This window comes from Heteronotia binoei, chromosome 6 (assembly GCF_032191835.1).
Source record: "Heteronotia binoei isolate CCM8104 ecotype False Entrance Well chromosome 6, APGP_CSIRO_Hbin_v1, whole genome shotgun sequence".
NCBI classification, from domain to species: Eukaryota; Metazoa; Chordata; class Lepidosauria; order Squamata; family Gekkonidae; genus Heteronotia; species Heteronotia binoei.
Genome location: NC_083228.1, coordinates 146,812,498 through 146,829,594, shown reverse-complemented (window position 1 = coordinate 146,829,594; position 17,097 = coordinate 146,812,498). Strand labels below are relative to the sequence as shown.

Here is a 17,097-nt window from a genome sequence, read left to right as displayed (position 1 = left end):
TCATCAATCACGGGTTAGCGGGCGGGGGGGAGGGGTGGCGCTATTCATACGGGAGGATTACTTCTTCCGGGCTCTCCCGGCCCCAACGATCGATGGCGTTGAATGTGCCGGCCTAGCGTGGGATGTCGGAGAGGGGTTGGCGGTCTGGCTGGTGTACTGTCCACCTAACGCACCAGCCGGCGCCTTACCATCTCTGATGGAGGCGGCATCGGGCTGGGCATTGGAGTACCCGAGGCTTGTGGTCCTGGGTGACTTCAATGTCCATGCTGATGACGTGGCCTCCAATCGGGCAATGGACCTAGTGTCTTCCATGGCAACACTGGGACTCTCTCAACTTATTACGACTCCTACGCATTGGGCGGGGCACACACTAGACCTGATCTTTGCGTCCGGGATTCGGGTGAGCGATATCGCAACGGAGGCGGTGCCATGGTCAGATCACTTAGCCCTCAAGGCTTGTATGGAGACGCCACACCAACCCTCTAAGGGCGGAGAGCCTATTTTGGCTCGCCCGTGGAGCCTGATGGACCCGGAACGGTTCCAGATGGCTCTTCGGGACCCCTGGCCCCCTGGCGATTCCCTTGATGCCCAAGTTGAGGCCTGGCAAGATCGGCTATCCGGGGCAATCAATGAGATCGCCCCTTGACATCCTCTGCGTCTTCGTTAGAAGCTGGCTCCATGGTACACCTTGGAGTTACGCCGGCTGAAACAAGGGCTTAGACGACTAGAGAGGCAGTGGCGGCGCACTCGTGACGAAGCGGCGAGAACATATTATAGAGCGTTTATGAGGTCTTATGAGATGGCACTCAAGGCTGCAAAGAAAGATTACTTTGCAGCCAAGATTGCGTCTGCAAATTCGCGCCCGGCACAATTGTTTAAAATAATTGGATGTTTAACCACACTGCCCCAGGGCAGGCCAAATGTTAGAGAATTGGAAATAGGCTGTGAGGCTTTTGCGAAATTTTTTGCAGACAAAATCACGTCGCTCCGCCAGGACCTGCCCATCACATTGGATACAGTACATGAACTGGAGGCTCCATGCTGTCTTCAGGTTTAGTCTTGGATCATTTTGACCCACTCAGCCTGGAGGAAGTCGATGGAATTCTCTCCTCTGCGCACCCAACAACTTGTGATTTGGACATGCGCCCCTCTTGGCTAATTAAATCTTGCCTGAGGGAGCTCAGATGTCCTTTACGGGACATCATAAATAGATCCTTCCTGGAGGGGTGTTTTCCAACGCCCTTAAAAGAGGCTCTGGTCCGCCCCCTCCTGAAAAAAAGTACAGCAGACCCGGCCAAATTGGCAAACTACCGACCGGTCTTGAATTTACCGTTTTTAGGTAAAATTATAGAGAGGGCAGTGGCATCGCAGTTGCAGGGTTTTCTGGATGACACTTCCGTCCTAGACCCTTGCCAGTCCGGCTTTCGCCCGGGCCATGGGACGGAGACAGCGCTGGTCGTCTTGGTAGATGACCTCCAGCGGCATCTGGATCGAGGCGGTGTGGCGGTGCTGATGTTGTTAGACCTGTCGGCCGCATTCGACACGGTCGACCATCCGCTACTGACCCGCCGCCTCGCCGATGTTGGGGTTAGGGGGTCGGCCCTACAGTGGCTCTCCTCCTTCCTCAAGGATCGGGGACAAAGGGTGGCAATCGGAGGTAAGCTCTCCCAGAGACGCACACTACATTGTGGGGTGCCTCAGGGAGCAGTTATCTCGCCGATGCTATTTAATATCTATATGCGCCCCCTTGCCCAGATTGCCGGGAGGTATGGGCTTGGGTGTCACCGGTATGCGGATGGCACCCAGCTCTATCTGCTAATGGATGGCTGGCCTGGCTGCATCCCAGAGAATCTGGACCCGGCACTGCAGGCCGTGGCAACCTGGTTAAGGCTGAGCGGGCTGAAACTGAATCCAGCGAAGACAGAGGTCCTTTGCTTGGGTCGGGGCGCTCTGGGAGGGGAAATATCTCTCCCGGTCTTTGACAGGGTGCCATTGAAAGCGGCGCATTGAGTCAGAAGCCTGGGAGTTTTACTGGAGCCTTCATTATCAATGGAGGCCCAGATAGCAGCTACTGCCAAGTCAGCCTTTTTTCACCTGAGGCGGGCAAGGCAGCTGGCTCCCTTCCTAGAGCATCAGGACCTGGCAACAATGATCCACGCAACGGTCACCTCGAGATTAGATTTCTGTAATGCTCTCTACATGGGGCTGCCTCTGGGCGAACCCGGAAACTGCAGCTAGTGCAGAACGCGGCTGCCAGACTGTTGCTGGGGCTCCCAAAGTGGGAGCGCATACAGCTGGGGCTGCGTGAACTGCACTGGCTGCCAATTACATACCGGATTCGTTAAAAAATGCTGGTTATTACCTTTAAAGCCCTATATGGTCGAGGACCTGCCTACCTTAGGGACCGTCTCTCCCCGCACGAACCCCAGAGAGCACTGAGGTCAGCAGGGAAGAACCTGCTGACTATTCCCGAGCCAAAAGAGGTAAAACTCCAGAGCACCCGTACTCGGGCTTTCTCTGCTATAGCTCCACAGCTATGGAATCAGCTTCCAGAAGAAATGCGGGCCCTGCGGGACTTTGACCAGTTCTGCAGGGCCTGCAAGACCATCCTGTTTCGAATGGCCTTCACCAACTGAAACTACTAAGTAAACTTACCGTCTGTATAATAGCACCAACATACTAATTTTACCGTTTTTAGTATTTTAATAGATTTTAATCAATTGTGGTTTAATATGTTATATATTGTACAATGTATGTATTAAATTCCTGTTAGCCGCCATGAGCCTGCTGCGGCGGGGAGGGCGGGATACAACTAAAATGTGGTGATGATGATGATGATGAAGGGAGCAACAAACAAGCAAGTGGAATAAGAGTCTCAACAAACAGCCTTCCTCCTTTCTCTTCCTAACAGGTAGTGGAGAGATGCTGATCCATCTTCTTTCCAGAGTTGTGGAAACTGCCGCTTTATCTCTAGTCCAGGTAGGGGAAATGAGCAGGGGACAGCCTGGGTTTCCTCTTACTTTCTTGTGGAGGCTTTTGCTCCTGCAGTTTCTACAATGCTCCAGGTGAGTGAGATTCTGAGCACCACTCCCTTTACCCATATCAACCCATACATCTATTCCACCCCAGACAACTCCCTTCCAGTGTGCCGTCTCTGCCTGGCATCATCTCTGATGAGGGAATCTGCTTTTTCTTCCAGTGCCCCTTTTCCTTTGAGGAGGTGTCTGTCCGTTTCACTATAGCAGAGTGGGACCTGCTGGATCCGGGCCAGAAAACCCTCTACAGGGAAGTAATGCAGGAGAACTATCGGAGCGTCATCTCTCTGGGTAAGGAGGATCTTCCAGAAGTGCCAAAGGTGTGAATTGCTCCACATGGGATGATGCATGAATCAAACTATTGCATAGCAATGCTTCAGATACTTGCCCGGAGGCAACTGAGGCCAGTGTTGTGGCCATCACCCCTAACCAGTGATGGTGTCCTGGCCAGAGGCAAGGGTGGAGATGAGAGCCAGCAAGCCAGACATGTTCAGGTGCTCACACAGATTCCAGAGTTCAGTCTCAGAAATCCACAGACCAAAAGTGCACCAGAGAGTTACGAGAAGGGTTAAACCAGAGTGTAGCCTGGAGGTCTAAGGGTCCTGCACAAGCCAGAGAGTCACAAAGCTGAAGTAAAAATCCAAGGTCATACAAAGAAAGAGTCAGGTGTTGTGGTCATAAAGTCTAACAGGATGACTTGTTGCTTCCACAACATCTAGGTTCCCACAAATTCCACCATTAAACAACTCTTGCTGTTAAAAAGTTTCCCCTAATATCCAGCATATACGTTCCCTCCCTTAATTTAAACTCCTCTGCTGCCAAAAGGAACAGCTCCCCACCTTTTTCTAAGCGACAGTCCTTGAAATACTTAAAGAGAGCAATAACGTCCCCCCTCTACTTTCTCTTCTCCAGACTGAAGATTCCCAAGTCCCTCAGCCTTTCTTAATCACGAAACCCTCCCCTGCTGCATCAGGGCTGGGTGGTGGCTCTGGATCAGCTGCTGGTGGTGAGTCTTCATCAGCCTGCAGCTCATCAGCCTCTTTACTGGCTTCTGCTGACTCAGAGCCAGCCATTCGTGGCTCCCCATCTCCTGAGGAGTCCTCCTCCCCTGAAGATTTCATGCTGTGGTCAGGCTAGGCCAGAACAGAGATCCTCAGAAAGACTCTGGAAGGGGCTAGATTCTGATTTCTCTTTTCCTAATGCTGGCCCTTCTAAAACGGAGAAAGATTTATGAAGGATGTAAAATGGAGACACCACTAAACAGTGCAGTTTCTACAGCTCAGCAACAGAAAATCATGAAAAGCTCACTGTTTTATCTTACACATGAAATACCTGGTATTAGATGGTACCTCTTGTTGTGAAAGCAACGTCACCCCAGAGTCGGAAACGACTGGTGCTTGCACAGGGGACCTTTCCTTTCCTTTCCTTGTTACTACATAAGTATTCCAACTATAGCCTAAATCAGGGGTGTGAAACATGCGGCCTGGGGGCTGATTCAGGCCCTCAGAGGGCTCCTATAAGGCCCCCGAGCAACTGGCTGTCATCTGCTTCCTTCTCCCCATCTCTTGCTTCCTTCTGCATCACAGCTTGCCTTTCCAGGCTTGCTCAGTTGCACAGGAGCTACAGATCAAAGTCTCTGTTTTCTGCACTGGCTGAGGCTCCTGCCTTGGGGAGGAAGTGGGGAGGGAGAGCTTAGTTTGCCAGGCTCTCTCAACTGCACAATTGGAAGACCTTGGAGATTGTAGTTTAATTGTGTGCAAAAAATTTGGAATCTTGCCATGCTCTGTATGAAAGCTGGTCAAAGCTTCTAGTGAAACGGGGGGATATAAACACTACCTCATCACTGTTCAAGACTGCTGTGTCCAAGATTTATCTGCTGTACTAGACTGCTTTGGATTTGGAACATTACGTGGTTTCCTCAGGAGCTGCTGGACCATGGATTCCTGTAAAGTTGAAGGAGTATTAGTTGAAATTTAAGACTTACCTTTATTTCTGTCCTTCCTCTGCATTCAACATTGGTGTTCTGTACATCAGGGTGTGTTAATATAGGATATTTTGTATGAGAGTGTTTCTGATTATAGAATTTGTTTATTTATATTTCATTGTTTCCTTTTTTGAGGCTGGTTGTCAGAGAACCTTAAGGTTTTCTCTTGTCACTCTCTCAATTGCACAGCAGAGCTGCTGAGCCAAGCCTCTCTTCCTTCTATTGGCTGAGGCTCCTCCGCCTCCTGGCCCCTGGGGAAGGAAGGAAAGAGCCAGAGCTTCCTTTGCCCAGTTCCCTGGATCACATGGGAGAGATACAAAGAAAGCACCTTTAAGACGTGCTAACGTTTTAAGTGTGTTTTATTTTAAGCTTTTTTTAAAAAAAAAATCTTTAATTGTGTTTGTCGGTGTCCTTTATAACATTTATATCTTTGCTATCTAATCTTAAATAGGTACACATGGCTCGGCCCAACAAGGTCTCATATATGTGAGATCCAGCCCTCATAACAAATGAATTTGACACACCTGACCTAAACTATTCTACAAAAAAATCAAAGCACACCAGCACGGCACAAGCAATAAAGTTTGCCTGGCTTCCCTCTTGTATATACTAGTATCATACTTTCTACCACTCCAGAGTCAGGTTGTCCAAATCACCCAGTCAAGGGTCCTCCCTGGTGGAACTTTCCAGAGGTTGTCAGCACCCTCCCCATCCCCCTTCCCTCTTGGTTACACAATGGGACACAGGTTCTCAATTACCACAGTCCCCACTCTGCCTTGAAAAAGATAAGGTTGTGAGCTGCAGGGAGAGTCAAATCATGAACCAGGCCACTTAATTATCACATTAACCCTTGAGGGGAACTATGGTGTCTTGCCTCCAGATGTGTTCCCCTTAGATTTGTTGGGATTGTGGACTATGATCTAGACTATGGTTTATCCTTCCAAAAGAATTTATACTTTTGAATTTCTTTCCTTCCCCATATAAGAATGAACATAAGAACATAAGAGAAGCCATGTTGGATCAGGCCAACGGCCCATCAAGTCCAACACTCTGTGTCACACAGTGGCAAAAAATGTTATATACACACCTGTGCTCCATACACTGTGGCTAATAGCCACTGATGGACCTGTGCTCCATATTTTTATCTAAACCCCTCTTGAAGGTGGCTATACTTGTGGCCGCCACCACCTCCTGTGGCAGTGAATTCCACATGTTAATCACCCTTTGGGTGAAGAAGTACTTCCTTTTATCCGTCTTAACCTGTCTGCTCAGCAATTTCATCGAATGCCCACGAGTTCTTGTATTGTGAGAAAGGGAGAAAAGTACTTCTTTCTCTACTTTCTCCATTCCATGCATTATCTTGTAAACCTCTATCATGTCACCCCGCAGTCGACGTTTCTCCAAGCTAAAGAGTCCCAAGCGTTTCAACCTTTCTTCATAGGGAAAGTGCTCCAGCCCTTTAATCATTCTAGTTGCCCTTCTCTGCACCTTCTCTAAAGCTATAATATCCTTTTTGAGGTGCGGCGACCAGAACTGCACACAGTACTCCAAATGAGACCGCACCATCGATTTATACAGGGGCATTATGATACTGGCTGATTTGTTTTCAATTCCCTTCCTAATAATTCCCAGCATGGCATTGGCCTTTTTTATTGCAAACGCACACTGTCTTGACACTTTCAGTGAGTTATCTATCATGACCCCAAGATCTCTCTCTTGATCAGTCTCTGCCAGTTCACACCCCATCAACTTGTATTTGTAGCTGGGATTCTTAGCCCCAATGTGCATTACTTTGCACTTGGCCACATTGAACCGCATCTGCCACGTTGACGCCCACTCACCCAGCCTCAACAGATCCCTTTGGAGTTCCTCACAATCCTCTCTGGTTCTCACCACCCTGAACAATTTAGTGTCATCCGCAAACTTGGCCACTTCACTGCTCACTCCGAACTCTAAATCATTTATGAACAAGTTAAAAAGCATGGGACCCAGTACCGAGCCCTGCGGCACCCCACTGCTTACCGTCCTCCACTGCGAAGACTGCCCATTTATACTCACTCTCTGCTTCCTATTACTCAGCCAGTTTTTGATCCACAAGAGGACCTGTCCTTTTACTCCATGATTCTCAAGCTTTCTAAGGAGCCTTTGATGAGGAACTTTATCAAAAGCTTTCTGGAAGTCAAGGTAAACAACATCTATCGGGTCTCCTTTGTCCACATGTTTGTTCACCCCCTCAAAGAAATGCAACAGGTTAGTGAGGCAAGATCTTCCCTTGCAGAACCCATGCTGAGTCTTCCTCAATAACCCGTGTTCATCAATGTGCCTACTCATTCTGTCCTTGATAATGGTTTCTACCAACTTTCCCGGTATTGAAGTCAGACTGACTGGCCTGTAGTTTCCCGGATCTCCTCTGGAACCTTTTTTAAAGATGGGGGTGACATTTGCTACCTTCCAGTCCTCAGGAATGGAGGCAGATTTCAATGAAAGATTACAGATTTTTGTTAGAAGATCCACAAGTTCAACTTTGAGTTCCTTCAGAACTCTCGGATGTATGCCATCCGGACCCGGTGACTTATTAGTTTTTAATTTGTCTATCAGTTGTAGGACCTCCTCATTTGTCACCTCAATCTGACTCAGGTCTTTCAACACCCCTTCCAAAATTAGTGGTTCTGGGGCGGGCAAAAAGTTCTCGTCTTCTACAGTGAAGACGGAGGCAAAAAATTCATTTAGCTTTTCAGCCATTTCCCTATCCTCCTTCAGTAATCCTTTTACCCCATGGTCATCCAAGGGCCCCACTGCCTCCCTGGCTGGTTTCCTACTTCTAATATATTTGAAGAAAGTTTTATTGTTGGTCTTTATGTTTTTTGCAATATGCTCCTCACAGTCCCTTTTTGCCTGCCTGATCACAGTCTTGCATTTGATTTGCCACAGCCTGTGTTCCCTTTTACTAATCTCACTTGGACTGGTTTTCCACCGCTTAAAGGAGTCCTTCTTACCTTTTACAGCTTCCATTACTTTGTTTGTTAACCACGCAGGCCTTTTCTTATGCCTGTTTGTGCCTTTCCTAACTTGTGGTATGTATTTTATCTGAGCTTCTAGGATTATAGTTTTAAATAGCGTCCAAGCTTTCTCAAGGGTTTTGACCGTATGTACCTTTCCTTTCAGTTTCTTCCTCACATGCCTCCTCATCTCAGTGTATTTACCCCTTTTAAAGTTAAACGTGGTTGTGGTGGTCTTTTTGGACAACTCCCTATTTATCCAAACGGTGAAATCAATAACATTATGGTCACTGCTCCCAAGCGGCGCAATCACTTTTACATCTCTCACCAAGTCTTGGGCATTACTTAGGACCAAATCCAGGATCGCCCCACCCCTGGTAGGTTCTGAGACCATCTGCTCCATAGCACAGTCATTGAGAGCATCAAGAAACTCAATCTCTTTCTCTCGACCAGAACACATATTGACCCAATCAATCTGCGGGTAGTTAAAATCACCTATTACAACACAGTTTTTACGTTTAGCCGCTATCTTTAAGCCTTCCATCATATTATAATCGTCCTCTCTCTTTTGATTTGGTGGGCGATAACAAACTCCCATAGTTAAATTTCCTTTTGGGCCCTCTATTTCAACCCAAAGCATTTCTAAAAGTGAATCTAATTCTCTGATCTCAGCCTTACTGGACCGTATATCCTCTCTGACATACAGAGCCACCCCACCTCCAACCCTTCCCTCCCTATCCTTCCGATATAGCTTATATCCAGGAATCACCGTGTCCCACTGATTCTCCTCATTCCACCAAGTTTCTGAAATTCCCACAATGTCTATGTTTTCTCCCAGCACTAAACATTCCAATTCACCAATTTTACTTTGAACACTTCTAGCATTTGCATACAAACATCTATAATTTCCCAGGCGAGCTAGGCCCGCCACCTTCCTCCTGCCGCCTCGAGACACTGGCAGACAGTCCATATTGTTTGTCACCTTCACAGTGGACAACTCCGGTCCGTTACCCGGTAGAAAAATAGCAGCTAACCCTTCATCTCTTTGAGACGAGTCCTCCCGAACCAGAGACATTTCATCTCCTGTCGGCTTTCCCCCAAGATTTAGTTTAAAAACTGCTCTGCCACCTTTTTGATTTTAAGCGCCAGCAGCCTGGTTCCATCCGGGGACAAGTGGAGACCGTCTCTTTTGTACAGCTCCCGCTTGTTCCAGAAAGCATCCCAGTGCCTAACAAACTTAAACCCTTCCTCCTTACACCATCGTCTCATCCACACATTGAGACTTCTAATTTGTGCCTGTCTCTCCTGCCCTGCACGTGGAACAGGTAGCACTTCCGAGAAGGCTACCTTGGAGGTCCTGGCCTTAAGTCTCCCGCCTAGCAGCCTAAATTTTTCCTCCAGGACCTCACGACTGCATTTCCCCACATCGTTGGTGCCAACATGCACCACGACCACAGGCTCCTCCCCAGCACTGTCTATCAGTCTATCTACTACACGCGTAATGTCCGCTACCTTCGCACCAGGCAGGCAAGTCACCATACGGTCAGTACGCGGTTTCGCCACCCGGCTGTCTACTTGCCTAATGATCGAATCACCAACTACCAATACCCCCCCTCTCCCCCTGCTCAGGGATGGTTCCTTGGCGCGAAAGGATTCCCGCTCACCGACCGAAGAAGAGGTCCCTTCTGAGGGCGCATTCCCCTTATCCTCAGCACGGTGCCCTGTTCCCTCTCGACCCTCACGCTCTCTGGCAGCAACGGGGCTGCTACGTTCAGAGAGGGGCTCATCTAATACGCCCCCGAGAGTCTTCCCCAAGTGCCTAACTGACTGTCTCTGCTTCTCCAGGGCAGTCACCTCGGCCTCAAGGGTACGAACTCGTTCCCTGAGGACCAGGAGCTCCTTGCATCGAGCACACACCCAAGACTTCTGTCCTTTGGGCAGATAGTCATACATGTGACACTCAGTGCAAAACACTGGAAAGCCCCCAACCCCCTGCTGGCATTCTATCTTCATTGTATATATATATATATATATATTAAAATATACAGTCCTCTTTAAATGCTGTTTAAGTGGCTCCCCTTCTGGCGGGTCAACTTACCTAAACTTACCTTATTGGGAACTTACCTTATTTGGAGAACAAGGAAGCCAGGGATCTGGGTTCCTGCTCCTTAGAGAGCCCCTAGGCGAAGAGCCACAGGCCAAGAGCCCTTTAGCTCTCGCCCTTCGGCTCGCGCCAAAGGCTCGCGCCTTTGGCAAGGCGCAGCTTAAAATGCAAAGAGGTGGAGCAGGGCACTCCTCAGCAATCACTCTCAATCAGCAGCAATCACTCTCAATCTCTTTCACCCTTAAGGCAGTCAACCAAACAAAGAGCAGTCAACCAAACAAAGAGCAGTTCCCCAGCTATCACACCTTAGAATTTTAGGCAGCCCCACAAACCTTAGAATGTAGTCCTTCAAAACTCAGAAATTCTCAGCAATTTCTCCAGCTGTCTCAGCTATCAGAGCTGCTCTGCTCTGCTCCTCCCAGACCTCTGTGAGATGATTTCTCTCTCTCCCCCTCCTCCCCCAAAAGAAGACAGAAGTATAAGAGAGGCTTTGGTGGAGAAAGACAATGTCCTCACATCCCAAGAAAGGCTGGAGAATTTCTCAAGGGGATCCCAAGAACTCATTTCCTTCCCAAATGAGCTGGCTGAGAGTGAGTATCCTGCACGGTTATGTCCAGGGAACAGTCAAGGAACAGCCATGCAGCTTTTTTGCTTCACTTCCGAGCAATGTTTTGTTTGGTGCAGTCATGCAGCCCGTTGGGTAAGGAGGGAGTGAGGCCTTTTGGGGACTGGGATTTGGAGAGTTAGGAACTCCTTCTGAGCAAGAACTCTGTAATAAGCTTTTTGTCCTCCAGCGTGCTATTTCAGGTTGTGCAAATAGGTTTCTCTGTTTTATTTAGCATTACAACGCCACTGGCTGGGGGAGAATCCAGTGCTGTGTTCACAGGGCCCCTCCCTTCTAACTAGACAAGTTTTCTTTCCTGTGTTGCCGTGCGGAACAGCAGCGTGTTCATTGTTGCAGTGAGTCTTCTGGGGAAAGCCCTTCAGTTGGCTCTGGGGGTTCCTGGTCCTTTCTGATAAAACCCCAGGCTTCTGCCTTATTCCCTGGTAGGGGGGGGGGAGTTTCCTGTACTGCAGCAAGGGGCACTGCTGGATGAGTCTCCACATCTCCTGGGATAGCCAACCAGCCAGCCAGCAAGACCCTAGCATCTGGTTTGACCTGTAAGTCTGCCTAAGGGCACTAGAAGAGAGCTAGTTTGTACTGTCTGGTGGAATTTGTGGGAACCTAGATGTTGTGGAAGCAACAAGTCATCCTCTTAGACTTTATGACCACAACACCTGACTCTTTCTTTGTTATTTTTAAGTCACTTCTTATTCTTTTCAGTTGCCAAGCACCATCTTCAATAAATCATTCTGTGTTGTTGGAACCTTGCGTGGCTTCTGGCTGGATGAGCCGGGAGTGTGTGTGTGTGTGGGGGGTAATTGGCATTGCAAGCTTAGCTGTGGCTCTGGAGGGGATGAAGTATCCTTAGATACTAGACACTCTGGGGAAAGGGGGGAGGTGGTTAAGATCAGGGAAGCTGGAGGGGGCTGAAGAGCCATCAGTCCTTTCCACCTGCAATCACAGAGATGTCTTTGGACCTTACCTGCCTTCCCAGGCGTTAAAGGGATCTTTCTCCTTATTCCAGCAGAGGATGATCAGAGAAACGAGGAGGGTGAGGAACTTGTCCAGCAGTTGCCAGATCGAGTTCAAGATTTGAAAGAAAACAATAGAAACCAAGGCAGACCTAAGAGAAAAGAAGGCAGACGTATGGATGAGAAGAGAAAAGGAAAAAGGTTTAATGTACATTTTCCAAAGCAAAGAATAATTAAAGCATGTACATCCAAACAGTGTAGCAAGTACTTCAAAAAGAGATCACAGTTCTTTGTGCGTCAAAAAGTACACAGAGGCAAGGAACCTTTTGAATCTTCAGAGTGTGGGAAGAGATTCAATCACAATAGCACTCTTCAATGTCATCAAAGAACCCACACAGGGGAGAAACTTTTTGCATGTTCAGAGTGTGGAAAAAGATTCAGTCAAAGTGCATCTCTTCAACTGCATCAGAGAATCCACACAGGAGAGAAACCTTTTGAATGCTCAGAGTGTGGAAAGAGATTCAGTCAGAATGGCACTCTAAAACTGCATCACAGAACCCACACAGGGGAGAAACCTTTTGAATGCTCACAGTGTGCTAAGAAATTCAGTCGGAGTGACCATCTTCAGCAGCACCAGAGAACCCACACAGGGGAGAAACCTTTTGTATGCTCAGAGTGTGGAAAAAGATTCAGTCAAAGTGCATCTCTTCAACTGCATCAGAGATCCCACACAGGGCAGAAACCTTTTCCATGCTCAGAGTGTGGAAAGAAATTCAGTCTAAGTGTGTCTCTTCATCAGCATCAGAGAATCCACACAGGGGAGAAACCTTTTGAATGCTCAGAGTGTGGAAAGAGATTCAGTCAGAATGGCACTCTAAAACTGCATCACAGAACCCACACAGGGGAGAAACCTTTTGAATGCTCACAGTGTGCTAAGAAATTCAGTCGGAGTGACCATCTTCAGCAGCACCAGAGAACCCACACAGGGGAGAAACCTTTTGTATGCTCAGAGTGTGGAAAAAGATTCAGTCAAAGTGTATCTCTTCAACTGCATCAGAGATCCCACACAGGGCAGAAACCTTTTCCATACTCAGAGTGTGGAAAGAAATTCAGTCTAAGTGTGTCTCTTCATCAGCATCAGAGAATCCACACAGGGGAGAAACCTTTTGAATGCTCAGAGTGTGGAAAGAGATTCAGTCGGAGTGGCAGTCTAAAACTGCATCAGAGAACCCACACAGGGGAGAAACCTTTTGAATGCTCAGAGTGTGGAAAGAGATTCAGTCAGAATGGCACTCTAAAACTGCATCACAGAACCCACACAGGGGAGAAACCTTTTGAATGCTCACAGTGTGCTAAGAAATTCAGTCGGAGTGACCATCTTCAGCAGCACCAGAGAACCCACACAGGGGAGAAACCTTTTGTATGCTCAGAGTGTGGAAAAAGATTCAGTCAAAGTGCATCTCTTCAACTGCATCAGAGATCCCACACAGGGCAGAAACCTTTTCCATGCTCAGAGTGTGGAAAGAAATTCAGTCTAAGTGTGTCTCTTCATCAGCATCAGAGAATCCACACAGGGGAGAAACCTTTTGAATGCTCAGAGTGTGGAAAGAGATTCAGTCAGAATGGCACTCTAAAACTGCATCACAGAACCCACACAGGGGAGAAACCTTTTGAATGCTCACAGTGTGCTAAGAAATTCAGTCGGAGTGACCATCTTCAGCAGCACCAGAGAACCCACACAGGGGAGAAACCTTTTGTATGCTCAGAGTGTGGAAAAAGATTCAGTCAAAGTGTATCTCTTCAACTGCATCAGAGATCCCACACAGGGCAGAAACCTTTTCCATGCTCAGAGTGTGGAAAGAAATTCAGTCGAAGTGCGTCTCTTCATCAGCATCAGAGAATCCACACAGGGGAGAAACCTTTTCAGTGCTCCGAGTGTGGAAAGAGATTCAGTCAGAGTAGCCATCTTCAACTGCACCAGAGAACCCACACAGGGGAGAAACCTTTTGCATGCTCAGAGTGTGGAAAGAGATTCAATTTAAGTGCGACTCTTCATCGGCATCAGAGAATCCACACAGGAGAGAAACCTTTTGAATGCTCAGAGTGTGGAAAGAGATTCAGTCAGAGCAGTACTCTAAAGCGGCATCAGAGAACCCACACGGGAGAAACCTTTTGAATGCTCAGAGTTTGGAAAAGGATTCAGTCACAGTGGTGATCTTCGAAAGCATCAGAGAACCCACACAGGGGAGAAATCTTTTGAATGCTCAGAGTGTGGGAAGAGATTCAGTCAGAGTAGTCATCTTCAGCTGCACCAGAGAACCCACACAGGGGAGAAACCTTTTGAATGCTTAGAGTGTGGAAAGAGATTCAGTCAGAGTGGCACTCTGCACCAGCACTGGAGAACCCACGCAGGGGAGAAACCTTTTGCATGCTCAGAGTGTGGAAAGAGATTCAGTCGAAGTGCGTCTCTTCATCTACATCAGAGAACCCACACATGGGGAAAACTTCTTTGAATGCTCAGGATATGGAAAGAGATTCAGTTGGCATAGATATCTTCAACAAATCAGACCCCCAGAGAGCTCATATCAGGCCCCCAAGCAACTGACTATCATCTGCCTTCTTCTCCCTCTTTCTTGTTTCCTTCTGTATCACAGCTTTCTTTGCAAGGCTTGCTCAGTTGCACAGGAACTACAGAGCAAAACCTCTTTTCTCCATTGGCTGAGGCTCCTGCTTTGGGGAGGAAGAGGGGAGAGTTAGGGCTGCCTTTGCCAGACTGGCTCAATCACACAGCAGAACTACAGAGCCAAATCTCTCTGCCTTCTAATGGCTGGGGTCCTCCCCCTCCTAGTCCCCTGGGGAAGGAAGGAAAGAAGGAAGGAAGGAAGGAAAGAGTCAGAGCTTCCTTTGCCCACTTCTCTAGATCCCATGGGAGAAATACAAGGAAAGCACCTTTAAGACCAATAAGTGCTAATGTTTTCAGCATATTTTATGGGGGGTGTGGCATTGCGAGCCTAGGAGATGAATGCTTGAAAACAAAGCTCCGAGTCTACCCCTTATAAACTTACTCACCAAAGCGCCCGGCTTTATTTTTTCTTTCTTTAATTAGTATGGGATCAGCTGATGGACAAAAATCCAGATCAAAAAGAAATCCAAAAGGCTCTGTCAAGGATTATTTCCCAAAAGGGCCCAAGTCTAAGGCCTCGAGAGCGTCATCTATTTCTGCAGGCAAAATGGCGTTGGGAGGCGGGGAAAGGACACCAGACAACCTAGTGTTTTTTCAGATCCGAGGTAATGGAAGCTTTTAAGAATTTAGAACAGAATATGACTGATAAAATTTCTGCTATGATCCAGCCACTCTGCCCAAATTGTGGAACACAGAGTCTTGGACTGGATGGGCCGTTGGCCTGATCCAACATGGCTTCTCTTATGTTCTTATGTTCTTAACTTAAATATCCTTAGAAAAAGTGACAGAGACAGCCGATTCTGCTTTGAACATGGCTAGTATGTCTCAAAATGACGCACAGTACTTTTATAAACGGGACGAATGGCCTACAGATAAAATTATCGCGCTTGAAAACCAATTAAAAATGGGGAATGTTGAAATTCATAGTCTCCCTGAGAACTCAGCCTCTCCTACTGATTTAAAGGCTCTTATTTCTATGTGGTTAGCAAAAACAATGGATTTTTCCGAGTCTGAACTCAGCGCCCTGGAAGCCGCTTACTGAATCGGTCCCATGCGTAGGCAGAAAGCAGTGGTGCCCAGAGACATTCTAATTCTAGTCCGCTTTTCGTCGGGCTTCATTAAGGCTAAACTTTTGTATAAAGCCCGTGCTGCAAACCCACTAAAGTTAGGAGATCACACTGTGCAAGTCCTACAAGATTTGTCACCGGAAACTTTGCAAAGGCAGAAGCCGTTGAAACCAATTATCAAAAATCTAAACAAGGAAAACATTAGATATCGCTGGTTTGCTTCATATAAATTGCAAGTCTCAACTCAAGAGCATTTGTTTTTGGCTAGAAATCTTGACTCCAGAATAAGCATTGCTACAAGATTTGAATCTCCCCATTCCTACCGGTCTTTTGGATGCAGCTTCTGAAGATGATCCATTCAGACACTAGATGGCATCGTGTGCCTGTGAACCGCGCTAGTCGCCCTGGTGCTCCTAGATGTTAAGACTCTGGAACTGTTTCTATGCTGAAAATGGTTTTTTACTTTCCTAATGAAGGCAGAAACGTGGCTTTACAAGACTTGCTTAAGTTTAACTTTGACTTTTATGAAAGGCTTGCCTGGACTTTCGTTTTGTTCTTCTTTTACATGTATACATACTTCTAGATTTTTATAGCCTTTATTACTATTACTACTATAATTTCTTTATACAGTTTTCCAGTGGACACTTGTTGTAGATTCACCCTAAGCAATGCCAAAGGTTTGGGCATTATCAACTTGGTGTTGTCTGTCCTGTGTTTGTTTTGAGGTATGTCTGTGGAAGTATGTTGTGTCTACAAAATGATATGCATTGCGTTATGGGGAACAGTTCTAGTAACTCTGTTATAGTAACTCAGTTATAGTAACTCAGTTCTCAGTTATAGTAACTCAGTACTAGAACAGTTCTAGTAACTCTGTTATAGTAATAGTAACTCTGAAATTCCTTTTTCTTTGTTTAATCTGCTGGATGAATTATTTTGTGGAAGAATGTGACTGCAATGTTTGGAAGGTGATGGGTTCAGGAAAGTGTGGTTTTGAGTGTGTTTTTTATAAATACGATGTTTGCTATTGCTTGGATTTGAGTGATTGTAGTTTTGAATGGAAGATATGTATTGTGCGGTCTGGTAGACTTACAATGTTGCATAATCTTCTTGTGTTTTAATGAAATTTTAGACCTTTGATCTAAATATTAATTACCGATGTTTGGATGTGTACGTGTGGGAATGATTGTGTTCTGTTTTATAATGAATTCTTGGAGTTTCATCTTTATTAATAACATGTTTAGCTATATATCTGTGAGATTGTTTGGATGCAAGTATGAATGTGGAGAGTGTATGGGTATGTATATGATTGCTGTTGTTTTAATGTAATAGGTGTCTGTTGGTTTTCCCTCTTTCCTTTGTCCTTCTATTCTTTATCAATTTTGGGCAGTTTTTGGGATGAGGTTTGGGCCTCCTCCTAATAACTGGCTAATTTTGGTGATGAGAGTGGGAAAAGGCGGAATTCTACCTATGGTGGCAGTATGAGTATACCTATAATCAGTAATTACACTTCAGTGGGAAAAGGGTGTGGATTCTAATGCAATAGGCTTTTGAGTTCTGTGGTTCACTGTTCTAATATTGTATTATTCATGTTCCTCTAGAAGGTTATAATGAAAGGTTTTATATGTTTGGCATTGTTTTATTTGACTTGCA

At 46.7% G+C, this 17,097-nt stretch overlaps 1 protein-coding gene across 1 annotated transcript; it reads left to right on the top strand.

Moving 5' to 3' along the window:
- The first annotated feature begins 3,056 nt into the window (after positions 1-3,056).
- On the top strand, positions 3,057-16,630 carry LOC132574410 (zinc finger protein 420-like). Its single transcript, XM_060242770.1, has 5 exons — positions 3,057-3,065; positions 3,221-3,355; positions 12,101-13,826; positions 13,894-14,123; positions 16,577-16,630. Exons 1-5 carry the CDS (start codon positions 3,057-3,059, stop codon positions 16,628-16,630), a joined length of 2,154 nt encoding a protein of 717 aa, XP_060098753.1.
- The last annotated feature ends 467 nt before the right edge of the window (positions 16,631-17,097 follow it).